Source organism: Oreochromis aureus, linkage group 6, assembly GCF_013358895.1.
Source record: "Oreochromis aureus strain Israel breed Guangdong linkage group 6, ZZ_aureus, whole genome shotgun sequence".
Classification (NCBI taxonomy): domain Eukaryota; kingdom Metazoa; phylum Chordata; class Actinopteri; order Cichliformes; family Cichlidae; genus Oreochromis; species Oreochromis aureus.
Genome location: NC_052947.1, coordinates 7,136,410 through 7,164,299, shown reverse-complemented (window position 1 = coordinate 7,164,299; position 27,890 = coordinate 7,136,410). Strand labels below are relative to the sequence as shown.

The following is a 27,890-nucleotide window of genomic DNA, read 5'->3' as shown; positions in this document are numbered from 1 at the left end:
ATATCAGTAATGTAACTTGCAACAAAAAGTTCTGGGAAGCTTAAACTTAGTTTCAGAATAATTAAATCTGAGACTTGTACAGTTAGCAAAGTGTGATCCATGGTCTGATTTAGATGAGTGAAATCACTGAACAAAGTGAGGAAGCTGATCCACTTTGACATGTCTGTTGTGAAAAGACTTTATTGGATTCCTACATCCAGGTAGGTCTGGATAGCTGTCTCCAAAAGTTGAATCTGTTCATCTGGACGTAGCGTTTTGTGGGAGAAACGTTTCGTCACTCATCCAAGTGACTTCTTCAGTCTCAGCTGACTGCAGGTTTCCGCAATCTTATAAACAGTACATTTGCATAATGACTAAAACCAGCCCACACGCTACGTCCAGATGAACAGATTCAACTTTTGGAGATTTACTTTCCTGGATGATGGAGAATGCATCAAGACGTCTGGATAGCTGCTTGTCCCTTAAAAAACAATTCTTCATTTAAAACCTGCATTTTGTATACACTCAGATCTTGGTCTATTATTAACAGTGTGATATTTAAAAACAACAACTATACAAAAAAAGAGGAAAACACAGTAACATTTTTCGACTAAACATAACAATATAAGAAATTTTCACCTATTTTAAAAACCACTTAACTACAATTGAGCTTAACTACACTGAGTCTACATAAATATCACATCATCATCATCAACCCGTCCCTTCATCTGGTTTTGTTGACTGTGGAGTACAGTGCACATGGAGACTCTCCTGTTTCCTGACTTCTATCTCTGAAAACAGAGAAGAACATTTCATGATTTGGAGGATATAGCATCAACTGAAATCATTTCCATTAATGGTGAAAAAGAGCAGTAAAAGCAGTGAGTTTGTTTCTTAGACATGAGAGGACAGTCTCTCTCACCTCTTGGCTGCACTGCCTCTGTTAAATCTAACAGCAGTGTACTCAGTAACTTCCTGTTCCTGCATGTGTCTGTGAGGCTGAGCTGCTCTGATGTTGGAGTAGAGAGGATCTGCCTGGTTATTGGAGAAGTGGATGCTGGTATACTGAAGATCATCCTGCTCCTCTGGCTGTCTCTGATCAGGTAAACACTGTATAGGAAAAAAGATCTCAGCTACAAATGTGATCAAATGTATTTGAGTTAAAGAACAACAGCAAAGAAGGATTTGTGAGTCCAACAGGAAGTTTAAAACCACAATGTTGGTTATTTGTACAACACTGATGTGACTGTTTTCACCTGTTCTCTGTTGTTGGCTCTGTCTTCAGATTTAACAGGTTCCTTGGACATCCTCTTTTTTCTGGTTGGGACAATTAATGATGAACAAAATAATGACATTCATAAACTGTTAAAATCAAACTTTATCTTGTAAACAATAATGTAACAGATCTGCTCACTGAATCCACAGGAAGACAGAGAAGAATATGACAGGCAGGAGAACAGCAGCAGTTACTCCAGCAGCTTCTAATGTTCCTGCTCCTGTGGAAACAAAGATCCAAATAAAACACTGACAGTTAAGTTAGCATTACAACAACTGAGCACAGAGTCGATTCAGGCACGACATCAAGTTAAGCCACAACATTGTAGAATAAATGTTACTGTGCCTGAATTTTAGATAATTGTACTCTTTGTAAAACTGCACAAAAACTTGTTCATGCATGAATAGTCAGTAAAATAAGCTACTGTAAGACTTGAGTTCACTGAAACTCATGTAATGCTTTCCTTATTTTATGACCTCAGTTACCTGATTGTAACATGAAGTAGAGTTACTGCAGGTTAGAACAGTTAAAGCGGTGCTCTGATCACTGATGTACTGGCATATAGTCAGAGTTAGACCACTTAGATTAGTCCTTCAGCACAATGAGTTAACTGGTGCCATCCCAGCATTGAAAATTTGAGCACTTAATGAACAAAGTTTTAGGAAGACATATCCTCCTCCAGACTCCTGCTACACCACTGCTGGTGTCAGAAGTTCATGTGAGAAAAACAGAAACATTACAATTAAATGTGAAGTTAAACCAGCATCACTTCCTGAGTACAGAAAGTAACACGTCTGTAGAGTCATATATCATATGTCAACAACTGCTACAAAACTCATTCCCAGTACAGAACAGTACTGCTGCAGTTTCAGCAGCTTTCAATTGTAACTTTGTCTACATGTTTAACTTCTACTATTAACTGTTAACCTCTGAGCTCATGCAGTGAGGAGGATACTTTGTGAAGAAAGGCCATCAGTCAAGTGGAAGTTAAAGTCAAACACTGCCAGAAGAACCCAACAATGCAGCCAAAACTCCTCCTCAGAGCAACAGATGTTTTATATACAGAAAAGCAACACAGCAGATTAATATCACCAACAATGAAGAGGACAAAAGTCTAGGATGTAAAATGTGGAGAGTGTGATCTTTGAGGTGACCGAGCAGCTTCCAGCTGTTGGATGAGATATCCTCCTCACTGCCATCATCATTAAATCCACATGAGCTGAATGTCAATGATTACCTGCTACAACAGTCAGCTGTAAGGTGGAGTTATGAGTCCCTCTGTTGTTGTGGGCCACACAGTAATAACTCCCACTGTGCTCAGGTCTGATGTTGCTGATGGTGAAGTTGTGTCCTGATGTTTTAAGTGAGTCTTCATCCTCTTTGTACCAGGTGTAACTAGCTGCTGGGTTAGCATCACTGCTACAGGTCAGAGTGACTGAACTGCCCTCCACTATCTCAGCAGAGGGACTCACTGACACAGAGGGAAGCTTTGGAGCATCTGGAGGAGAAAACACAGGGAAGTAACTGTAGTTTGAATTTCTGACCCAATCAACTAACTGTGTAAGTGTACAAAAACAGGAGTGAAGAGTTCTGGATGGTGTTAACAGGAATGCCGTCATCCTCAGACACATTGTGACTGAATGATTGGATCAAATTACAGTTCATTTCTGGGAACATGAAGGCCAGTTCAAACTTTCCACCATCACTGTGTCAGTCAAGGAAAGATTTGCAGATCGTCTAGAAACCACAGACAAATGTGTTTTACAGAAGCTTCAATAATTTACTTCTTATTGGAAAAACCAATATGCTTAACAGCATGTGTGGCTTTGTGACATATTTCTCTTTTAGTTTGCATTTCTAGGCATACATCAGGGTTTGGTTGGCTTATGTAAACAACAAATGAGAAGAACACAAATGCACAAACTAAACATATTAAAGACAGCTTTATACTGGAGATCTTCTAGACCAGCTACTGTAGTTAAAAACACTGAAATCAGTTTTACCAGTGCTCTTGCTCTTGACGAAGGTGGTCGCACTTTTCTCCTCTCCTCCTCCTCCTCTCCCTTAGCTTCCCTGCTTATCCTCTTGTGTCCTTGTCTAGTCTCGTGTTTTTTGTATTACTTTTCCCTGGAACACTCTCTCACAGTCTGTTCTCTAAAACCTAAAAGAGAATTATGGATTTGATCAACTGGTCTCTGAATGCAATTGACACCCTTTTCTCAACGAGAAGTCTGGGCTCGGGTGAGCCTGAGTGCTGAAGATATCTACCTATTCGGAACCATGATAACAAGGTTCTGGCTGATCGGAGCTGGCTTGGCCCTGACTTACCGGAGAACTAAGGAAGCAGAACCGGTTGTTCAAACCCCCACAAGGCTGCCTGCTGGGATTGAAACGATGGGAAGAGGCGTGAGTTTCTCAAAATGGGCTCATTGAGTGCAGCACGGATAAGATCTTAGAAAGGCTTACGGCTGCTGTGAATACTCAGAATAAGATCTCTGAGTGCAAACTGGATTACATCTCGGGGAGGCACGCTGTCGTGAGTTCTCAGAATCGGCTCTTTGGGCACAAGAATGACAACATCACAGAGCGCAAGTATGGCGAAGCTCGCGGCTCTCCAACGGGAGATTGAGAGACCAGTGTTGGACTGTAGAACTGCTTGGAAATTCATATGAGCTGTTCGCACTAAAGTAAAAAGCACCATCACTCATGCGGATACCCCTTCGGCGCCAGCTGCGGTCTCAAGGCTGGAGCTGAACAACAACACCCTGATAACGACTGTGTTTTGACTGTTCTTCCCTTTCTATGCAAGGCCACCTGGGTTGGCTGTAAGACTGTTTACTTAGCCTGGCAGGGCGAAGGACACTGTCTCAGCTGAACTCTGGACACATACACACACACGCACACAGACATATATACACATGCAGACATACACTCATCCCCCCTCCCCCCTCCAAACGCCTTCGACGCTTATTTCCTTCCGATGCTGACGGTGGATCAAGGAGACCAGCGCATAGGCTGCAGGCCCGGATGTACTGTCTAAATCGGCTGTCTCTCACCCTTTACCCGCCCCTGTTGCTTGTCATGTGTTTCTTTGGTGTATTAAGAGTTTTTTTCATGTGCTATGTGCAGAGGTGTTTTTTTCTGTTCTCAAACTGATCTCCCTGTTGGAGCTCAGTCTGGGGGGAGTTATTTTTTTCTCCTTATCTTTCCTCATGTGGTGCATTTTCCATTGTTATACCTCTCTGACCTGTCTTCCCCATGTGATGTTTTTGTGTAATGTATGTATGGTCGGAGGGTAAGATGGCGCCGCCATTGCGTGCAATAGGTCGGCAGCCTTATGAAATTTCCCCTTGTGGGACTAATAAAGGTATATCATATCATATTTATGTAGTAAAGTTCAGATCTTCAAGTATGTGTTGTGAGTAAAACACAGAGAGAGCACTGTGGTATGAAACTGTTCCAGCCTCCATGGGACACCATGTTTCATCTTTGACAGATGCACAGTTTTCTGGCATTCAGCACAGATCATCTACAGATGGAGAACAGATGATCATATATGTTTTTAAACTTGATAGATCCTAGACTTTCCCTTCATTTTTAGCAGCTGCTGAATCACCAGTCACAGCCGCGCTCTGCTCTATCTGACCTGTGATAAATGTAACAGCAGCTGACTGTAAACATGAAGCAGACAGATCAGAAGAAAGATGATATTATAGACAAACATGTAGAAATATTGACAGACATTTTTGTCAAAATTGTTTGACTTACATTTCACATCAATAGTGATGGATTTACGTTTTGACCCCAGCTTGTTCACAGCTGAACAGTAATACTCTCCAGAGTCAGAGGACTGGATGGAGCTGAAGATGAGCTGTGAGTTTTTGCTGAGTGGTTGGCTGTTCCTCTTGTACCAGACATACGTAGCTGCTGGGTTAGCTTCACTGCTACAGGTCAGAGTCACTGAACTGCCCTCTGTGATTTCACCAGACGGACTCACTGACACAGAGGGAGGCTTTGGATCATCTGGAGGAGGAAACACAGGGAAGTAACTGTAGTTTGAATTTCTGACCCAATCAACTAACTGTGTAAGTGTACAAAAACAGGAGTGAAGAGTTCTGGATGGTGTTAACAGGAATGCCGTCATCCTCAGACACATTGTGACTGAATGATTGGATCAAATTACAGTTCATTTCTGGGAACATGAAGGCCAGTTCAAACTTTCCACCATCACTGTGTCAGTCAAGGAAAGATTTGCAGATCGTCTAGAAACCACAGACAGATGTGTTTTACAGAAGCTTCAATAATTTACTTCTTATTGGAAAAACCAATATGCTTAACAGCATGTGTGGCTTTGTGACATATTTCTCTTTTAGTTTGCATTTCTAGGCATACATCAGGGTTTGGTTGGCTTATATAAACAAATGAGAAGAACACAAATGCACAAACTAAACATAATAAAGACAGCTTTATACTGGAAATCTTGTAGACCAGCTACTGTAGTTAAAAACACTGAAATCAGTTTTATCAGTGCTCTTGCTCTTGACGAAGATGGTCGCACTTTTCTCCTCTCCTCCTCCTCCTCTCCCTTAGCTTCCCTGCTTATCCTCTTGTGTCCTTGTCTAGTCTCATGTTTTTTGTATTACTTTTCCCTGGAACACTCTCTCACAGTCTGTTCTCTAAAACCTAAAAGAGAATTATGGATTTGATCAACTGGTCTCTGAATGCAATTGACACCCTTTTCTCAACGAGAAGTCTGGGCTCGGGTGAGCCTGAGTGCTGAAGATATCTACCTATTCGGAACCATGGTAACAGGGTTCTGGCTGATCGGAGCTGGCTTGGCCCTGACTTACCGGAGAACTAAGGAAGCAGAACCGGCTGTTCAAACCCCCACAAGGCTGCCTGCTGGGATTGAAACGATGGGAAGAGGCGTGAGTTTCTCAAAATGGGCTCATTGAGTGCAGCACGGATAAGATCTTAGAAAGGCTTACGGCTGCTGTGAATACTCAGAATAAGATCTCTGAGTGCAAACTGGATTACATCTCGGGGAGGCACACTGTCGTGAGTTCTCAGAATCAGCTCTTTGGGCACAAGAATGACATCATCACAGAGCGCAAGTATGGCGAAGCTCGCGGCTCTCCAACGGGAGATTGAGAGACCAGTGTTGGACTGTAGAACTGCTTGGAAATTCATATGAGCTGTTCGCACTAAAGTAAAAAGCACCATCACTCATGCGGATACCCCTTCGGCGCCAGCTGCGGTCTCAAGGCTGGAGCTGAACAACAACACCCTGATAACGACTGTGTTTTGACTGTTCTTCCCTTTCTATGCAAGGCCACCTGGGTTGGCTGTAAGACTGTTTACTTAGCCTGGCAGGGCGAAGGACACTGTCTCAGCTGAACTCTGGACACACACACACACACGCACACAGACATATATACACATGCAGACATACACTCATCCCCCCTCCCCCCTCCAAACGCCTTCGACGCTTATTTCCTTCCGATGCTGACGGTGGATCAAGGAGACCAGCGCATAGGCTGCAGGCCCGGATGTACTGTCTAAATCGGCTGTCTCTCACCCTTTACCCGCCCCTGTTGCTTGTCATGTGTTTCTTTGGTGTATTAGGAGTTTTTTTCATGTGCTATGTGCAGAGGTGTTTTTTTCTGTTCTCAAACTGATCTCCTGTTGGAGCTCAGTCTGGGGAGTTATTTTTTTTGTCCTTATCTTTCCTCATGTGGTGCATTTTCCATTGTTATACCTCTCTGACCTGTCTTCCCCATGTGATGTTTTTGTGTAATGTATGTATGGTCGGAGGGTAAGATGGCGCCGCCATTGCGTGCAATAGGTCGGCAGCCTTATGAAATTTCCCCTTGTGGGACTAATAAAGGTATATCATATCATATTTATGTAGTAAAGTTCAGATCTTCAAGTATGTGTTGTGAGTAAAACACAGAGAGAGCACTGTGGTATGAAACTGTTCCAGCCTCCATGGGACACCATGTTTCATCTTTGACAGATGCACAGTTTTCTGGCATTCAGCACAGATCATCTACAGATGGAGAACAGATGATCATATATGTTTTTAAACTTGATAGATCCTAGACTTTCCCTTCATTTTTAGCAGCTGCTGAATCACCAGTCACAGCCGCGCTCTGCTCTATCTGACCTGTGATAAATGTAACAGCAGCTGACTGTAAACATGAAGCAGACAGATCAGAAGAAAGATGATATTATAGACAAACATGTAGAAATATTGACAGACATTTTTGTGAAAATTGTTTGACTTACATTTCACATCAATAGTGATGGATTTACGTTTTGACCCCAGCTTGTTCACAGCTGAACAGTAATACTCTCCAGAGTCAGAGGACTGGATGGAGCTGAGGATGAGCTGTGAGTTTTTGCTGAGTGGTTGGCTGTTCCTCTTGTACCAGACATACGTAGCTGCTGGGTTAGCTTCACTGCTACAGGTCAGAGTCACTGAACTGCCCTCTGTGATTTCACCAGAAGGACTCACTGACACAGAGGGAGGCTTTGGATCATCTGGAGGAGGAAACATGAACGTATTTACAAACTGTGGTTGGATTTTTAGAACAAAACATATTTTAAATGTACAAGACTTCAAACACACAGCGAGAAGTGAAGCCTCATTTCCTGAGGCTCCACTTCTCACCAAATCAGACACTGTTAAGTTTTCTTCACACTTTTCATTTCTCAAATTGCAGGTGATGATAAAAAATATGTGAACTGGAGCTGGAAGAATATTCCTCTTATATGTTTGACTTTCCCTTTCCAAATTTTGGAAATTCATCAAACAAGAATATGTCTCGAATGTGTTGGAAAAACTGGAATAATGTCTCTGATTTACCAATGATGATGAGAGCTGAGTCTTTATTGTTATCTTTATGGAAAATAAATAATACAAGTGATTAATATACTGCATAGGTTAAGCTAAATGATGAATGTATTTGACACATTATGTTCTTTATATTTCATGTTTAAAAAGCACAAATTATTATTCCTGACTGATGATGTTGGTAAGATGAGTGAAATCGATATAAAGAGTAAAGGTTATATTCAATTTAATTCTATATAAATTCAATTCAATTTTATTTATACAGCACCAAATTCCAACAACAGTCGCCTCAAGGTGCTTTATATTGTAAGGTAGACCCTACAATAATACATTCAGAGAAAAAATCCAACAATCATATGACCCTCTATGAGAAAGCACTTTGGCGACAGTGGGAAGGAAAAACTCCCTTTTAAGAGGAAGAAACCTCCAGCAGAACCAGGCTCAGGGAGGGGCGGGGCCATCTGCTGGGACCGATTGGGGTGATATTATAGAACAGATTCAAAATCATATTAATTCATAGTTTTTATGTGTGTATCATCAGAGTGAAAATGAAGAATGTAAACTTGTATTTTCTTCCTTCTTTTGAGGAATTCAGTAAATGTTTGCTTCCACTGATGATGTTGATACTGTACAGTAATAATGTGAGACATAAAACTGAAGCCATGTTGGTCAAAAATATTTCCATCGGAAGAAATTCATGCAGCAAACTCATTTTCTTTTAAACATGTTTGAGAAAATGTGATTGTGAGGAGACACAGACTTATGGCCACACTCGAGGTAAGATGTGTGTGGAGAAATCTGGATTATTGATGGTTTGAATCCTGTGAACATTCCTGGATATCTCAGAGCCAACCATCAATAAAACTTGCTCTTTTTAAAACAGCAGCACTTTGAATCAACAAGAAGCCCAGAGTTTACATGGAGTTAACATGCAGGATAATATGTTCAGGCTCCACATGTTAGTAAAGTCTGTTGAATAAACTCACACACTGATGGAGAGGGAAACTCCTCGTGTCCTTTTAGAGCACAGGAAATGTTGTCTTCAGGAAAAAATGAATACCGAAGAGTAGAAGATGTTTCTCTCAGAATGACCTGCCCATTCTTCATCCACACATAGGAAGGATGATCAGGCAGACAGCTGCTGTGACATTTCAGCTGTACCTGGGTACCATCCTGTCCGTGCTGTGATGTGATCACCTGCACCTGGAGATCTGCATACATGAGGAAACAACACAAATTCAGTTTATGTTCTTAAAATATGTGCAAACTGTATCTGGAAGCAAATAATGAATTCAAATAAAATGTTACCTGTGACAGTCAAAGTGACTCCAGGTGAACCAGTATAACTCCCTCCTTGTTGGTTTGTTATGAATCTGAACTTGTACACAGCTGAGTCGCTCTCTCTCAGCTCTGTGATTCTCAGAGTGCAGTCCTTCTGATTAGAACGATACTCCACTCGTCCTGTGTAGTCTGAGTCTGATTTCAGATCCACAGGATTATGATTGGTTCCTTTAGTAAACCACAATTCCATTTGAACTTTAGTAGTTTGATAAGTTTTATAAGTTTGACCATATATCCAGGATGGGTATGTGTAGCTGCATTTTATTTCCACTGTTGATCCTTTTACAGCACAGATCTGAGTAGAAGTGTAAGTCACTCCCCAGCCATCCGGACTCTGTACCACTGTAACACAGAGCACATCAGAAACCACAATCACTGTTAAAACCTTCAGTTAACAACGAGTTCAAAGACAAAGAGACATCAAACTGAGCAATGACAAGATTACTTATTTATATTCGTTGAAATAAATAATTATGGTAGAAAATGTTTTTATAATTATTTATTATTTCTAGATAGTTTTTAATCAGTTCTGAATGTTTCAGCTTGGTGTGTCACAAAACGGCCGTGTGCAGGCAAGAAAAGGACCCAAACGCAAAACTCACCGAGACAAACTCAAAAACACTGCTTTATTGCAGGGGTGGAAGGGAAACAAAGAACAAAACTAATAATAAATCATACATAAACACACAGGGATAATCACACAGCTATGAGGGAGATCACGACACTGACAAAGAGAAACACAGGGCATAAATACACTGAGGGATAACAAGGGAATTGAGACACAGAAGGAGAGCACAGCTGGGAGTAATTAGGCTGGACGAGACAAGGGAAGCACAACTAGAAACACTGACATGAGTCACAGACCTTCAAAGTAAAACAGGAAACACACTTACTGAACTCTAGACATGTAAACTTAACAGACTGGGGAGACAGAACATAGGGACCTGAAACATGGGACAGAAAGACACCGCGTAAGCACAACATGGAACACAGGAAGCCATATAACAAAACCTTAGAACTATAACCACAATAACCATAAACAAACCTAGGATAATAATAACTATAAAGATCAAAACAGCGCAACCCACATAAACATAATGAACTCACAGGGAAAGAGTAAAATTAAACACATTAAACCTATACACAGGACCTCTTCAAAATAAAACAGGAAACATAACGAGACGCAGACATGAGAACATGAACTTGACAACATAAGACACACAGACATGAAACACACGAAGGGCAAGGGAGACTTAACAGGGGTTGAAAACACAAAGGGAAACTAATAAGCAAATGAACTAGATAACCTAATGAACTTAAACATAAACCATAAACATAAAAATAAACTCAAACTTAAAACGCTGGATCGTCAAAAGGCCCAGGATCATGACATGGTGTCATGATGTCACTGACTCTGGTCATTTCAGCCTCATCTACAATTTGTTTGTTGAAAAATAGTAACGCGACTGCACCGCATTTTCTTGAAGTTGCAGTGTTTGGTGCTGCTTTCATTCAGCTTTAACCTTGTGAAACATTGAGTTTTGTGAAGTATCTGGTGCCATTTCATTGGTTATTTCTTCATGTTTAGGTATTTGGTAATGCTCCTGTTTGATTTTGTAGTTCAGAGCTTTTGGATCCATGAATATTCATTTTCACAGTTGATCAGAACAACAAATGTCTCACTTAGATCAGTATCTTCTACCATGTTTACTGATGGCCTTTTCTTTTCCTCTTCACTTTTTAAGAAACATTGCCTTGCAAAATAGTTCCTGCTGTGGCAGATGGAACATGTCTTACCATGGGCTGGACACTGTTTAGTCATGTGCTTTAAACCAAAGCATTTGCAGTCAAAGATCCTGTTGTCAGATCGTGGCTGTATGTGTTTCCCTGTCTGATTTGAAACTGCTCCCACAGTAGCACAGTCACTGACTGCATTTGCACCCATTTCACTAAATGTCTTAATATGCTGCTGTGACAACTCACATGCTTGACAAATCTTTATAGCTTCTTCAACATCAGTTCAGCCTCAAACTTTTCAATAACTCTGTCAAACTTCTCATTATCGCCCCGCTCGTCATAAACAAATGTGTTTTACACTACAATAGCTTGAAGCCCAGCAATTGTAATCAGTAATGTTACCTTTCTCACACTGGCTTGGTTTCAAATCTTACAGCTGGACTCATTGCTTGAAGGCACACCAATTGCTTTTGACGTTTCTTGTCAACTTCAAACTGACTGGTGGTTTGATAAAAATCCATATCGTGGAAAAAAAAAGTCAAATGTGTTTTCAAGATCCTAGAGAGTCCCAGCTGTGTACGGGGCTCCCCCAGAGCAAAGAGACATGTTGTTGGTTAAAATGTGCCTCTGTTTAGACTTTTGTTCCTGGTACTGTGTTGTGTTTATCTCCTTATCTTTGAAGAATGAGTTGTTCAATTTCTGCTACAAGCTTGTATTAGTACTTGTTGGCTAGCAAATAAAACAGAGCCACACAACCGATTCTAATTCTTGTACATGTTGTTTTTTTCCATACCTCTGTTGACCTCTTTCCAAAATTTTGCTCACACCTTTAGTCTCTACACAAATATTTAGACACTTTTTTGTCTAAATTTTGCCACAATAACAGATCTGATCATAACAATTCCTATTGGTTTATCCACAGAGTACAGAAAGTGCCTCTAAAAATATTCATAACACAGACTGTGGTGGTTGGGTGTGGTTTGAGGCTCAGCTGCAGGGGAGGGGTGGAGCAGAGGGTTCAGGGTCAGTGCCAGAGGGGTCTGAGTCACTGGGACCAGGAGTGTGTGTGATGAGGAGCAGAGCTGACAGCAGGAGGCTGTAACAGTGTGACTGTGTACTGACAAGTAAATGTGTGTGTTGCTGAGACAGCATGTGGTTATCACCAAATGAATAAAGTCTCAAAAAAGTCCTGGGTTCAAATCCACCAACTGGTCAGGGCCTTTTTGTATTTTTTGCATAGGTTCTCTGCAGGTACTCCTGCTTCTTCCCACAGTCCAAAGACAAGTGGTTGATGGGTTTAGGTTAACTGGTGAATTCTAAATTTGCCCAAAGGTGTGAGTATGAAAGGCTGCCCGTCTCTCTGTTTTAACCCTGCAACAGACTGGTGACCTTTCTCAGGGTAATAGATAGTGTTCACCTTTGACCCTGAATTTTATAGGTAGAAGACAATGGATGGATGGACATTTACAGTCTTATAAATAGTTTGTTTCTAATGTTAAAATGAATCTATATTGAGCTTTGACTTTGTTCAGTCTTCAGTTTCACACAAACAGCAGTTGTTTAATTATTGTGAAGGAAAATGTCACAATGTGCTTTTCTCTCCTCTCTGTTCACAGCCGAGTTGTGAAACCAAGGAAAAGCAGAACAAACATGCAGACAGTGAGAAAACTCTGTAGAGCAGCTATAGCATAACTGTAGATACCAACATACAGAGGACGATTCAGATTTATTTGTACAGCAATTTTCAGACACAGAGTAATTCAGAGTGTTTTAGAGATTAGAGACAGAAAGAGGAATATAAAGAGACATTTGAAACAAGTGAAACGTGTACATGTATGCAGGTCATAGATAGAAATAGAAATAATTATAATAATTAGACCTGAAAACAAGTAAAACTAAAGTTTCACAACTAACTATGGAGTGTGAAGATTCGCCAAACTTCCACAAACTGGAAAATATAAATGTGTTTGCACAGATGTGGTGAGCAGCTATTTAGACCTGCTCATCTATTCCATTCTGTAAAAACTGCCCCCACCCTCCTGTAGTAACAAACAAAGTGAGATTTGTCCTGAGATAACATGATTCAGTGGTTAAAAATAGACTGTTAGGTGTTAGTGCAAGCTAATGCATTCAAACTTCCTCATAAGTTGTGGTCTTTATGTGCAGTTTTCATGTTGCGCCACAGTTGAAAGACATCCTGTTAAGCTAAATTATCATGTTAAGCTAACTCTTAATTATAATTAGTTTTGTCTTGATACATGTGCAATCATCCAGGTAAGTAAATTCCAAAAGGTGATCTGGATGTTGCGTTTTCAGTGGGAGAAATGTTTCGTCGCCTATCCAAGTGACTTCTTCAGTCTCAGTTGACTGCAGGTGTCCCCAACCTTATAAACAGTACATTTGCACAGTGGCTGAATAAAAACTGGACTGTGGGTCAGTTTCTTTATCATTAACATGCAAATTGTCATGACCATTGATCAACATCCACTGATCAACAACCATTGATCAGTGGTCATGAGTACCATTCACAGCAACAGAAATCCTTTAGAAGACACAGAACCAGCTGCTCAATGAACGAGTGAGACAAACAAATTTTTGCCATCGACGTGCTAAAATCTAAAGAGGAGCGAATCCGACAGAGACTTACGATGCTTCTAGATGAGAATACTCTTAAAAAGTTGTTTAAATTCACTGAGAAAGCTCATCCAGCACAGCATGAAAAGTCTAAGACCAGGCAACACAGGAAGATGGAAACCACAGCAAAATAAAGCAAGTGTCCTCAGTGGCCAGACGAGAGAAGGATGGCACACTGAGGATGGGGACAAGTTGTTTCACAGACAACTCACGCAAGCAGAGAAAAACATCCTTACAAAATGGTTGATCTTTTCTATGACTCAGAGACAAATCCTGCTAGTGGAACTGATCACAGCAACAGAAACAGCTATTCAAAACAACAACATTGCAGACATGGAAGCAGAGCAACTGTGGACGAAAGTTTCGGCCTGTCTCAGTAATGTAAATCCCCAGCATCCAACATCGGCATGGAGGAGAGGAAGGCACTCACATCACTTAGACATGACAACAACATTACAATCCTTCCGGCAGACACGTGTAGGCGCACGGTTTTGCTAAACAAAAAGACTATCATGAGAAAATTTTGCTCAGTGACAAAAATACCTATGATCCACCTGAAACAAGACCCAAGAAATGGTCACAGGAAGAGGGTGATAAGCATTTAGAACACAACAATGCTATTGACCAGTCATCATACCACAGGCTATACTCGGGGGAATCTATATGGTTTAAATAAACAGGGTGCACTTTTAAGACCAATTGTCTGTATGATCAACTCGGTCACCTATAACATCTCTAAGTTTCTGGCTTTGATTTTCATCCTGTTGGTAGACAGCTCTGAACACCACATCCAGAACACCTTGGATTTTGTTGGGAAGGTGAGAGATGTCATTATGGAGGCAGATGAAGCAATGGTCTCGTACGATGTTACATCTCTCTTCACTTGTGTTCCAGTCACTGAAGCAGTGGAGGTAGTTTGTAAGAGATTACAGGATGACCACAACCTCAGCAACAGGACCACTCTCAGCACCCACCAAGTGTGTTTGCTTTTGGAACTGTGTCTTAATTCCACATATTTCACATACAAGTGTCAGTACTACAGGCAGAAACATAATGTTGCCATGGCTTCCCCAGTTTCAACCATTGTGGCAAACGTGTACATGTAAGAAGTGGAAAAGAGAGCTTTGCTATCCTACCCTGGAACACCACCAAGTAATTGGTTCAGGTATGTGGATGACACCTGGGTGAAAACTGAAGCTCAGGATGAACCACATTTCACTGATCACATTAACTCAGTGGACTAACAGATCAAATTCACCAGGGTGGATATGAAAAATGTCAGGTTAGCCTTTTTAGACTGTGAGATTTCCATCAGTAATGGGGGACATGTAAAGTAGATGTGTACCGTAAACCTACACATACAGATCAGTATTTAAGGTTTGACTCTCATCATCTACTGGAGCACAAACTGAGTGTCATCAGGACGCTACAACACAGAGCAAACACCATCCCCACAGACAGAGCAGCCAGGGACGCAGAAGAACATCACATCAAGAAGGCCCTGAGTAAATGTGGTTATCCCAGCTGGATATTTGCCAAAGCTGGGAAGGCACCTAAAGAAAGCTCCAGCCGATCCAGGCGAGAAGAAGGACAACTGATGCCTAAGAGAAAACTCTTAGTGATGCCTTATGTGTCAGGAATATTGAAACAGCTGAGACGCATTTTTTCTAAATAACCTCGTCTCCGTGGCTTTTAAACCCTAAAACAAGATGTGCCAACAAGTGGTCCAAGGATCGGGTTCCCCGACACAAACAGAGTAATGTAGTGTACGCTGTTAAGTGTTTGTTAAGAGGATTGCTGTGATTTATACATTGGGGAAAACAAACAACCTCTGGCTAAGCGCATGGCACAACATAGAAGAGCTAACTCAGCCTGGACTGTTTTCACCCACAGGCCAGTGGACACTCTTTCAATGATGTACACATCCTGGACAGGGAGGAACGCTGGTTTGAGCAAGCAGGCCAGGAGGGAGCCTAAGGGAACATCTTTCACCATCTTACAAAGTTGTGACTGCAGCCATTCCCCAAGTCATTGTGAAGGGTACTCATGGTCATTGATCAGTGGTTATGACAATTTGCATATCATTGTAAAGTAAAGTAAAATTGTATTTGCATAGCATGTTTCAAGATAAAAATCACAAAGTGCTTCACAGAAAAGCTAAAACATAAAAACAGGAGTCAACCAAAAGCAAGTTTAAAAAGATGAGTTTTTAGCTGTTTTTTTTAAATGAAACCACTGAGTCCGCAGATCTCAGGCTCAAAGGAAGGGAGTTCCAGAGTCTGGGGGCCACAGTTACAAACGCTCTTTCCCCTTTCGTTTTCAGCCTCGTATGTTGGACGACCAGAAAGCCCTGATCACATGACCTCAGGGACCTGCTGGGGATGTACGGATGTAAAAGATCTCTAATATAGGTTGGTGCTTGTCCATGCAGAGCCCCGAATGTCAAAGTCAAAATCTTGAAGTGGATTCTGAATTTTATGGGGAGCCAGTGCAACTGGATCATCAGAGTTGCATCATGAGAGTATTTAGAAGACTTGGTCAGAAGCTTTGCGGCAGCATTCTGAACAACTTGCAGATGATCCCCAGAGGCTTTACATAAACATGTGAACAAAGAATTACAAAAATCCAAACGAGATTCACACAGATAAGATGCCAACCAGTCCAAAGCAGACCCTGATATACCCACCCAATGTCTCAGCCTATCTAGCAAACTGTGATGGTCAACAGTATCAAAGGCAGAGGTCAGGTCCAACATCAGCAAGGCAGAGCATTCTCCTGCATCATACTCTAACAAGTGCAGTTTCAGTAGAGCGAGCTCTACGAAAGCCAGACTGGAATTTATCCAGAATGCTGTATTCATCTAGAACAGCTATAAGCTGCTTAGCAACAACCTTTTCTAAAATCTTAGCAATGAATGGTAATTTTGAAATTGGTCTGTATGCTAAGAAGAAAAGCGTCAAACTTAGGGGTTTTTTTTAACAGTGGGTGAATGACAGCACTGGTGTCAGCAGCGGAGGATGGAAAATACTGTCACAGGAGAATGAGGTATCTTGACCCAACATAGAAGATCGGATGGATAACAGCGCCAGGCAATCATAGACTAAGGCAGCCAACACATCAGTGACAAGAAGTGAAAACATGAAAACAAAAGGGCAGCGAAAAACAGCACAGAAAAATTATGACCAGCAGCGGCAAAGCCAGACACAGGCGCCATCTTACCAGAAGTGAAGACCTACCTACCCTTATTGATCAAGGAACTGACCTCACAGCTCGTTATTGTTCATTCAGTGGGCTGGTTTCAGTCATTGTGCAAATGTACTGTTTACAGTGTTGGGTAAGTTACTTTAAATTAGTAACTTAGTGACATTACTAGTTACTTCTATCAAAAGTAACTCTGTTACTTCAAGTTACTCATTACTTTCAAAGTAACTAGTTAATTCAATTCAATTCAATTTCAATTCAATTTTATTCATATAGCGCCAAATCACAACAAAAGTCACCTCAAGGCGCTTCATAGATACAGAGAAAAACCCAACAATCATATGACCCCCTATGAGCAAGCACTTTGGCGACAGTGGGAAGGAAAAACTCCCTTTTAACAGGAAGAAACCTCCGGCAGAACCAGGCTCAGGGAGGGGCGGGGCCATCTGCTGCGACCGGTTGGGGTGAGAGAAGGAAGACAGGATAAAGACATGCTGTGGAAGAGAGACAGAGGTTAATAACAGATATGATTTGATGCAGAGAGGTCTATTAACATATATTGAGTGAGAAAGGTGGCTGGAAAGGAAAAACTCAATGCATCATGGGAATCCCCGGCAGCCTACATCTATTGCAGCATAACTAAGGGAGGATTCAGGGTCACCTGGTCCAGCCCTAACTATATGCTTTAGCAAAAAGGAAAGTTTTAAGCCTAATCTTGAAAGTAGAGATAGTGTCTGTCTCCTGAATCCAAACTGGAAGCTGGTTCCACAGAAGAGGGGCCTGAAAACTGAAGGCTCTCCCTCCCATTCTACTTTTAAATACTCTAGGAACAACAAGTAGGCCTGCAGTGCGAGAGCGAAGTGCTCTAATAGGGTGATATGGTACTACAAGGTCATTAAGATAAGATGGGGCCTGATTATTTAAGACCTTGTATGTGAGGAGCAGGATTTTGAATTCAATTCTGGATTTAACAGGAAGCCAATGAAGAGAAGCCAAAACAGGAGAAATCTGCTCTCTCTTCCTAGTCCCTGTCAGGACCCTTGCTGCAGCATTTTGGATTAACTGAAGGCTTTTCAGCGAGTTTTTAGGACATCCTGATAATAATGAATTACAGTAGTCCAGCCTGGAAGTAATAAATGCATGAACTAGTTTTTCAGCTTCACTAAGAGACAGGATATTTCTAACTTTAGAGATGTTGCGCAAATGGAAGAAAGCAGTCCTACATATTTGTTTAATATGTGCATTGAAGGACATGTCCTGGTCAAAAATGACTCCAAGGTTCCTCACAGCATTACTGGAGGCCAAGGTAATGCCATCCAGGGTAAGAATCTGGTTAGATACCATATTTCTAAGATTTTCAGGGCCGAGTACAATAACCTCAGTTTTATCTGAATTTAGAAGCAGAAAGTTAGTGGCCATCCAGGTCTTTATGTCTTTAAGACATTCCTGCAGTTTAACTAATTGGTGTGTGTTACCTGGCTTCATGGATAGATAGAGCTGCGTGTCATCTGCATAGCAGTGAAAATTTATGCTATGTCTTCTAATGATGCTGCCTAAGGGAAGCATGTATAATGTAAACAGAATTGGTCCTAGCACTGAACCCTGTGGAACACCATAATTGACCTTAGTGTGTGAAGAGGACTCTCCATTTACATGTACAAATTGGAGTCTATTAGATAGATATGATACAAACCACTGCAGTGCAGTACCTGTAATACCTACAGCATGTTCTAACCGCTCTAATAGGATATTATGGTCAACAGTATCGAACGCAGCACTGAGGTCTAGCAGGACAAGCACAGAGATGAGTCCACTGTCAGAGGCCATAAGAAGATCATTTGTAACCTTCACTAAAGCTGTTTCTGTGCTGTGCTGAGCTCTGAAACCTGACTGAAACTCTTCAAATAAGCCATTCCTCTGCAGATGATCTGTTGGCTGTTTGACAGCTACTCTTTCAAGGATTTTTGATATAAAAGGAAGGTTGGAAATTGGCCTGTAATTAGCTAAGACTGCTGGGTCTAGAGATGGCTTTTTGAGTAAAGGTTTAACTACAGCCAGCTTGAAGGCCTGTGGTACATAGCCGATTATTAGAGATAGGTTGATCATATTTAAGATTGAAGAATTAATTAATGGCAGGACTTCTTTGAGCAGTTTTGTAGGAATGGGGTTTAAAAGACACCTTGATGGTTTGGAGGAATTAATTATTGAAGTTAACTCAGAAAGATCAATTGGAGAAAAAGAGTCTAACTTAATATCAATGGTACTAAGAGTAGCTGTAGATGATATTACATCTGTGGGATGATTATTGGTAATTTTTTCTCTGATGATAAGAATTTTATTTGTGAAGAAGTTCATGAAGTCATTACTAGTTAACATTAAAGGGATTGTTGGCTCAGTAGAGCTCTAACTTTTTGTCAGCCTGGCTACAGTGCTGAAGAGAAACTTGGGGTTGTTCTTATTTTCTTCAATCAGTGATGAATAGTAAGATGTTCTGGCTTTGCGGAGGGCTTTCTTATAAAGCAGCAAACTATTTCTCCAGGCTAAATGATGATCCTCTAAATTTGTGACATGCCATTTCCTATTCAGCTTACGAGTTATCTGCTTTAGGCTACGTGTTTGAGAATTATACCACAGAGTCAGGTACTTCTGATTTGAGGCCTTAGTTTTCACCGGAGCTACAGTATCCAGAGTCGTACGTAGTGAGGAGGTAAAATTATTAACAAGATAATCGACCTCTGTTGGAGTAGCGTTCAGATAGCTGCTCTGCTCTGTGTTGGTACAGGGCATTGAAGATGATAACAGTGGGTGGATTATATTCTTAAACTTAGTTACAGCACTTTCAGAAAGACATCTACTGTGATAAAGTCTACTCTCCACTGCTGTGTAATCAATTATTGTAAATGTAAATGTTATCAGGAAATGATCAGACAGCAGAGGGTTTTCAGGAAACACTGTTAAATGTTCAGTTTCTATGCCATATGTTAAAACAAGATCTAGAGTGTGATTAAAGTGGTGGGTGGGTTCTTTTACATTTTGAGAGAAGCCAATTGCGTCTAATAACAGATTAAATGCCATGTTGATGCTGTCATTTTTAGCATCTACATGGATGTTAAAATCACCCACAATAATTATTTTATCTGAGCTGAGGACTAAATCAGATAAAAAGTCTGAGAAATCAGAGAGAAACTCTGTGTAAGGCCCAGGTGGACGATATATGATAACAAGTAAGACTGGTTTCTTAGTTTTACAGCTGAGGTGGACGAGGCTAAGCATCAGGCTTTCAAATGAGTTAAAAGTCTGTCGATGTTGTGCCGGGGGAGTCTGCCGGGCGATATCTTTTAGATGATGGCGTCTCAGTTTTGGCCGGGGAAGACATGCTCTGGGCCTTCTTCATTACTAAATCTTCGAAGCACCGGTCGATGTATTCTTGGAGAGCGTCTAAACTCTCCTCGTTGTCCTCCAGGGTGTTAGAGATGATAGGACAGATGTTGTTAGTTATATGACAGTTGGTTAGTTCATTTGACAATACTGAAGATTAAAGAAACTTTGTTAAATTCTAGGCTACCATTCGTTTGTTTTGTTTTTTTCCGCCAAATCTCCGGCGTCTGACGTCACCTACAACATGGGTCCTTACCTTACCGCCGTCACTTCCGTCACTTACCTCTCCCTTCCGTCACTCTAGTAGATGTCTTTCTGAAAGTGCTGTGTTAAGGTTCAAAAATTAAGGAGGGATACAAGAGGAAATCCAAAATAACACACTGATCCGGCCAGGTGGAATTAGACGATGATTTAATGAATACACGCAGCGTGGGGAGGTGTAAACTGCAAAACATCAGTTGTAAATCTCCGCCCAAAAATACACTTCGGATTGCTTTTATAATATCAGGGTATTATAACGCCCCCTCTTGCGTTTACAAGCACATAATTTGCACCTTAAGAACATTATTTGCCTCTTTTACAGACAATGATCAATCTTAAGAGATAAATGCAGACACAGAAGTTCCCCTTTCTGGCATCCTCTTCCAAATATGGTGATGATCTCAGGCCTTTGAGGTCCCCATGGACTTGTCCTCCTTCTGTCACCTGTTGTCAAGTAAACTCTAGTGCAACATGTGTTGCTGAATACACTCAGGCCTTTGCTCAGCTACTATTTTACTGTAACAATATACTCAGCATATAAGCTTTTAAGATTATAGATTTAACTCAACGATTTAAAGTGGTTGTAACTGCACCTCTAATAAAAATGTTAATATGTGATTATGATAACACCTGTAATACAAATTATAACATAATGCCAACAGCTGCAATAAATGCTTATATGAAATGATAATTAATGCAATGATAAAGATGATGGTTATGAACAGTAACCGTAAAATAATTTCTTTAATCCTACAGCTGTAATTAAGTTTAAGAATATAATCCACCCACTGTTATCATCTTCAATGCCCTGTACCAACATAGAGCAGAGCAGCTATCTGAACGCTACTCCAACAGAGGTCGATTATCTTGTTAATAATTTTACCTCCTCACTACGTACGACTCTGGATACTGTAGCTCCTGTGAAAACTAAGGCCTCAAATCAGAAGTACCTGACTCCGTGGTATAATTCTCAAACACGTAGCCTAAAGCAGATAACTCGCAAGCTGGAGAGGAAATGGCATGTCACAAATTTAGAGGATCATCATTTAGCCTGGAGAAATAGTTTGCTCCTTTATAAGAAAGCCCTCCGCAAAGCCAGAACATCTTACTATTCATCACTGATTGAAGAAAATAAGAACAACCCCAAGTTTCTCTTCAGCGCTGTAGCCAGGCTGACAAAAAGTCAGAGCTCTACTGAGCCAACAATCCCTTTAACATTAACTAGTAATGACTTCATGAACTTCTTCACAAATAAAATTCTTATCATTAGAGAAAAAATTACCAATAATCATCCCACAGATGTAATATCATCTACAGCTACTCTTAGTACCATTGATATTAAGTTAGACTCTTTTTCTCCAACTGATCTTTCTGAGTTAACTTCAATAATTACTTCCTCCAATCCATCAAGATGTCTTTCAGAACCCATTCCTACAAAACTGCTCAAAGAAGTCCTGCCATTAATTAATTCTTCGATCTTAAATATGATCAACCTATCTCTAATAATCACCTGTGTACCACAGGCCTTCAAGGTGGCAGTAGTTAAACCTTTACTCAAAAAGCATCTCTAGACCCAGCAGTCTTAGCTAATTATAGGCCAATCTCTAACCTTCTTTCATATCAAACATCCTTGAAAGAGTAATAATAATAATAATAATAATAATGCATTGGATTTATATAGCACTTTTCAAGGCACCCAAAGCGCTTTACAATGACATTATTCATTCACACTCACATTCACACACTGGTGGAGGCAAGCTACAGCTGTAGCCACAGCTGCCCTGGGGCAGACTGACAGAAGCGAGGCTGCCATATCGCGCCATCGGCCCCTCTGGCCAACGCCAGTAGGCGGCAGGGTAAAGTGTCTTGCCCAAGGACACAACGACCAGGACAGAGATGCCGGGGAGTAGTTGTCAAACAGCTAACAGATCATCTGCAGAGGAATGGCTTATTTGAAGAGTTTCAGTCAGGTTTCAGAGCTCATCACAGCACAGAAACAGCTTTAGTGAAGGTTACAAATGATCTTCTAATGGCCTCTGACAGTGGACTCATCTCTGTGCTTGTCCTGCTAAACCTCAGTGCAGCGTTCGATACTGTTGACCATAATATCCTATTAGAGCGATTAGAGCACGATGTAGGTATTACAGGTACTGCGCTGCAGTGGTTTGTATCATATCTATCTAATAGACTCCAATTTGTGCATGTAAATGGAGAGTCCTCTTCACACACTAAGGTCAATTATGGTGTTCCACAGGGTTCGGTGCTAGGACCAATTCTGTTTACATTATACATGCTTCCCCTAGGCAGCATCATTAGAAGACATAGCATAAATTTTCACTGCTATGCAGATGACACGCAGCTCTATCTATCCATGAAGCCAGGTAACACACACGAATTAGTTAAACTGCAGCAATGTCTTAAAGACATAAAGACCTGGATGGCCGCTAACTTCCTGCTTCTTAATTCAGATAAAACTGAGGTTATTGTACTCGGTCCTGAAAATCTTAGAAATATGGTATCTAACCAGATTCTTACTCTGGATGGCATTACCTTGGCCTCCAGTAATGCTGTGAGGAACCTTGGAGTCATTTTTGACCAGGACATGTCCTTCAACGCACATATTAAACAAATATATGACTGCTTTCTTCCATTTGCGCAACATCTCTAAAGTTAGAAATATCCTGTCTCAGAGTGACGCTGAAAAACTAGTTCATGCATTCATTACTTCCAGGCTGGACTACTGTAATTCACTATTATCAGGATGTCCTAAAAACTCGCTGAAAAGCCTTCAGCTGATCCAAAATGCTGCAGCAAGAGTCCTGACAGGGACTAGGAAGAGAGAGCAGATTTCTCCTGTTTTGGCTTCCCTTCATTGGCTTCCTGTTAAATCCAGAATTGAATTCAAAATCCTGCTCCTCACATACAAGGTCTTAAATAATCAGGCTCCATCTTATCTTAATGACCTTGTAGTACCATATCACCCTATTAGAGCACTTCGCTCTCGCACTGCAGGCCTACTTGTTGTTCCTAGAGTATTTAAAAGTAGAATGGGAGGGAGAGCCTTCAGTTTTCAGGCCCCTCTTCTGTGGAACCAGCTTCCAGTTTGGATTCGGGAGACAGACACTATCTCTACTTTCAAGATTAGGCTTAAAACTTTCCTTTTTGCTAAAGCATATAGTTAGGGCTGGACCAGGTGACCCTGAATCCTCCCTTAGTTATGCTGCAATAGACGTAGGCTGCCGGGGATTCCCATGATGCATTGAGTTTTTCCTTTCCAGTCACCTTTCTCACTCACTATGTGTTAATAGACCTCTCTGCATCGAATCATATCTGTTATTAACCTCTGTCTCTCTTCCACAGCATGTCTTTATCCTGTTTTCCTTCTCTCACCCCAACCGGTCGCAGCAGATGGCCCCGCCCCTCCCTGAGCCTGGTTCTGCCGGAGGTTTCTTCCTGTTAAAAGGGAGTTTTTCCTTCCCACTGTCGCCAAAGTGCTTGCTCATAGGGGGTCATATGATTGTTGGGGTTTTCTCTGTACCTATGAAGCGCCTTGAGGCGACTTTTGTTGTGATTTGGTGCTATATAAATAAAATTGAATTGAATAAAATTGAATTAATGACTTGCAAACTTAAAAGCATTTTCAGCCTCACAAAGAGAAATAAAATAAATAATAAGTATTTTCAGCCTCATAAATAGTCAATATTTAACTAATATGATGGTAGATTAAGTGCTTCAATGGTCTAAGATTCTAGCCTACGTCACAGCATCACGTGCGCTTTTTACGTCCAACAGGGAAACTGCAGTCGTGGTGCTTTCGCTGGTACTCGGAACTCGGACATTCTGCTTTCCGAGTAGGAAGATGTAGGTAACACCAGACTGCAGATGAGCAGCATATGTGTTCAGTAGTAGTTTGTTTTCATAGAGGGCTAGCAAAACAACCGTTTTCGAGGGCGTCGGCATATTGGAATCCCGACTTCTCTGACGAGGCTAACCAGAACGCCGTTTACTCGAGTGAGACATCATTCCCAGGTTCGTGTTCCGATTTCCGAGGTAAGTCGAACGTTACTTAATAACGCGTTAGTCACTACACTGACTGTTTATAAGGTTGGGGAAACCTGCAGTCAGCTGAGACTGAAGAAGTCACTTGGATGAGCGACGAAACGTTTCTCCCAGTGAAAACGCTGCGTCCAGATCAGAATCAGCCTTTTGGGATAAAGTTGTTTCCATGTTCACAGATGTCATATATTATATGTAGTTGCCACAAATACATGTTGTTTCCATTTCAACCTTCTTAAAAGTAATGTTGAGTCTATAGAAACGTTTGGTCACAATAAATAAATTAATAAATAAAAAGAGAAAAATCCATAACACAGAATTTGGACCCACGGTGTCCAGGAAATTATTGATTTTTCATAAAAACCTACAATTGTATCATTTTGGTTTTGTTTTGCTCTCAACTCTGATTTTAAGCCTGATTTTAAAGACTTAATTCAACTTTCCTACATTTGCCTTTTAAAACAGTGAATGTAAATGTCGACACACAGTACCTGACACAGAGAGAACGACGACAACAAATCCTCTCACTGCTGTATTTAATCTCATAGCTGCTCCTCTCATCTGTCTGTGTGACTTCAGAGACAATAAAACACGTCAGCAGGTAAATAATGTATCCAGGAATCAGACCCATCAAAGAACAGCTCTACTTACAAATGTGAAGGACGTTGTCTAAAGATTTCTTTTGCTGTGGTCTGCAGGCAGATAAAGGAAGTGTTTAAATATATCAGCTTCCTTCCTGTTCACAGTAGGATAAATGCAAGTAAACACAGAAGTTAAAAACTACTATTAATCCACTTTGATTATCTTTACTTGTTCAATGAAAAATAAAGATAATGTTATTCTCAGCATGTGCTCTTTTTTCTTTAAGTTGTATGAACTGATTCTTCTGTGGCGCTGAAATGGATCAGTGCAAAGAGCATTGGTGGGATGATGGATGCAGACAGTGGAGTCCTCAGTACTGAAGCAGCAACACTAAAGTCTCACCACTGGGGGAAACTGAAACATTTTATGGTTGAAACCAGATGATTTTTTTAATGGAGTTCTTTTAAAAAGCCAAAAAAATTCTCTGATTTAAAATAATACTCTAAAAATCATAAGAAACAGGAACTAATTAAAGGTATAAGCTTTATTTTGTTTGACATAAGAAGCAGCTTCAACAAATGGTCAGTGTGGACAAGTATTTAAAGACTCTAACCTTCCTGTAAGGTTCTCTTTTTCAAAATCCACACTGCTGTGGTGGATATCAGTTTTCCATGGTTCTCTTTGGTCAGTGACTCTCAGAGATCCATCTTCTCTTTTCAGTGACCTGAACATGACTAAAAGTCCTCTGACATCCTCAGGGAGTGAAGGATTTTACCGGTGTCGCCTACATTCAGGACTGAACCAGAGTTTTGATTCAAAATGATCATTGGAGCTGTTTCACTGAGATACCTTTCTGCTGTGCTCTCCAAGTACAAGAAAGAAATCCAACTATTATAAAATACCAGCTTCCTTCCTGTTCACAGCACTAATATGCAGATGAGCCAAATGAAAATAAACAGAAAACATAAGTGTCACTAATTTTGTATTTCTTGGTGTGAGAACCAGAGCAGTTTCTTGCTCTATGCAGATGGACAGGAAATGAGTTCAGCTTTGATATATTTGATATCCATTTAATGTCTTCATGTGTTTATGAATGTGTTTCCAGCTGCAGGATTTCAAACATGTGTCTGTGAAAGAATGTTCCAGCATTGTGCCGTGATATAATTCCACCTGTGCAACAAGTCCAGTCATGAAATTTCCCCACTACTAAATATTCCACAGTCAGCTGTTTGTGGAATTATAACAAACTGCAAGTGATTGGAAACAACAGCAACTCAGCCATGAAGTGGTAGGAAATGTAAAATCATCATATCAGGAAAATTCAGACAATGGGAACAGTTTGGGGATGGCCTCTTCCTGTTCCAATATAACTGCACACCGGTGCACAAAGCAACGTTCAAAAAGACATGGATGAGTGGGTTTGCTGTGGAAGTAGAAAATGGAATTAGACTTCTCATCCAAGATCAGAGTCTGACTTCACAAACTCCCATAAACACTCCTAAACCTTGTGAAAAGTTTCCCCGGAGGAGTTAAAGCTGTTCTGCAAACAGTGGGCTGACATCACAACAAACCTTGAGGATTAAGAATGGGATTTCACTCAAATTGATGTGTGTATGTGAAGGCAGAAGAGTGAATACTTTTGGCCATATAGTGTATTTTTGCAGATAATTTCCACAGGAGAGTCCATCGGAGAGAGAGTGAGCTTTTACTTGGACATGGTGAGGAGGCATCTTTGAAGAGGGCCACTGGGAGGGTGGGCATGCCAGTGGAAGCTGCAGGGGAGTATTCTGATGACTGATTCTAAAGGAAAGTGAGTCTGAGGACAGATGATGATGATGATGATGATGATGAGGCAGCTGAGCAGCAGGTGAGCTGGATTTCCGTTCCTGGATTCCAACATAGGATTCCACCTAGAGAAGGAGTTTATTTAACTGAATTTTGGGTTCACAAACTGGGCCCGTTTTCTTCTTAAAGTCTGACGTTTTACATTGTTGATCTATCACCATGGATCATCTTAAAAGCATATCCCATTGTAGTTCTTCAAAATTGGGCCTTCAAACAGTTTCTTACGTAGGTGCCATAAAAAGCCCAGATTAGCACACAGAGAAAGATGAGCTGTATGATCAGCTGACAGGTGGCCTATTTCTAACTATTTCTTGTTTTAACAGTCTGCCACATTGATGTAGCTCTGCTCTTTCACTTACATACAAAGCAAAATACAATTCAGCTAATTTAGCTTTAATTTGAACAAACCAATAAACCTCAAAACAGGTGGAATCAGTGAACTAGTGCCCCTTTCACTGCAGGTCACACAAAAAACCACTTTAACACCACTGATACTGTACTGGTGTGAATCACAAATATTCAAATAGTTCAATATTTACTCTCCATATTTACTTTTTTTCTTTATTTAGGATGAACGGACTCTGTACAGATGAGAGAGCGCTCAGATTGAACCTGGAACTGTAACACCATAGTTTCACCACTAGAGGGCAGAGAAATATCAGACACGCTGAATCAGGAGCATTAAAAACACATTTCTCCTGTTTGATTGTTGAGATTATTGGAATTTTACGTTGTTTACACTGA

The 27,890-nt window shown here is 40.8% G+C and overlaps 1 protein-coding gene across 3 annotated transcripts; it reads right to left on the bottom strand.

The window, feature by feature from the left end:
• Positions 1–27,019, bottom strand: LOC116322556 (B-cell receptor CD22-like). Of its 3 annotated transcripts, XM_039614016.1 has the most exons (11): positions 25,371–27,019; positions 25,211–25,292; positions 9,420–9,794; positions 9,098–9,322; positions 7,544–7,798; positions 5,024–5,278; positions 2,493–2,753; positions 1,394–1,475; positions 1,236–1,296; positions 902–1,089; positions 1–770 (listed from the first exon to the last, which is right to left on the bottom strand). In XM_039614016.1, exons 2-11 carry the CDS (start codon positions 25,278–25,280, stop codon positions 704–706), a joined length of 1,839 nt encoding a protein of 612 aa, XP_039469950.1. In that variant the 5' UTR covers positions 25,281–25,292; positions 25,371–27,019; the 3' UTR covers positions 1–703. The 3 variants fall into 3 exon arrangements, with proteins under 3 accessions (XP_039469950.1, XP_039469951.1, XP_039469952.1); XM_039614017.1 differs by lacking the exons at positions 5,024–5,278; positions 25,371–27,019 and having other exon boundaries at positions 25,211–25,344; XM_039614018.1 differs by lacking the exons at positions 7,544–7,798; positions 25,371–27,019 and having other exon boundaries at positions 25,211–25,344.
• Between the last annotated feature and the right edge of the window lie 871 nt (positions 27,020–27,890).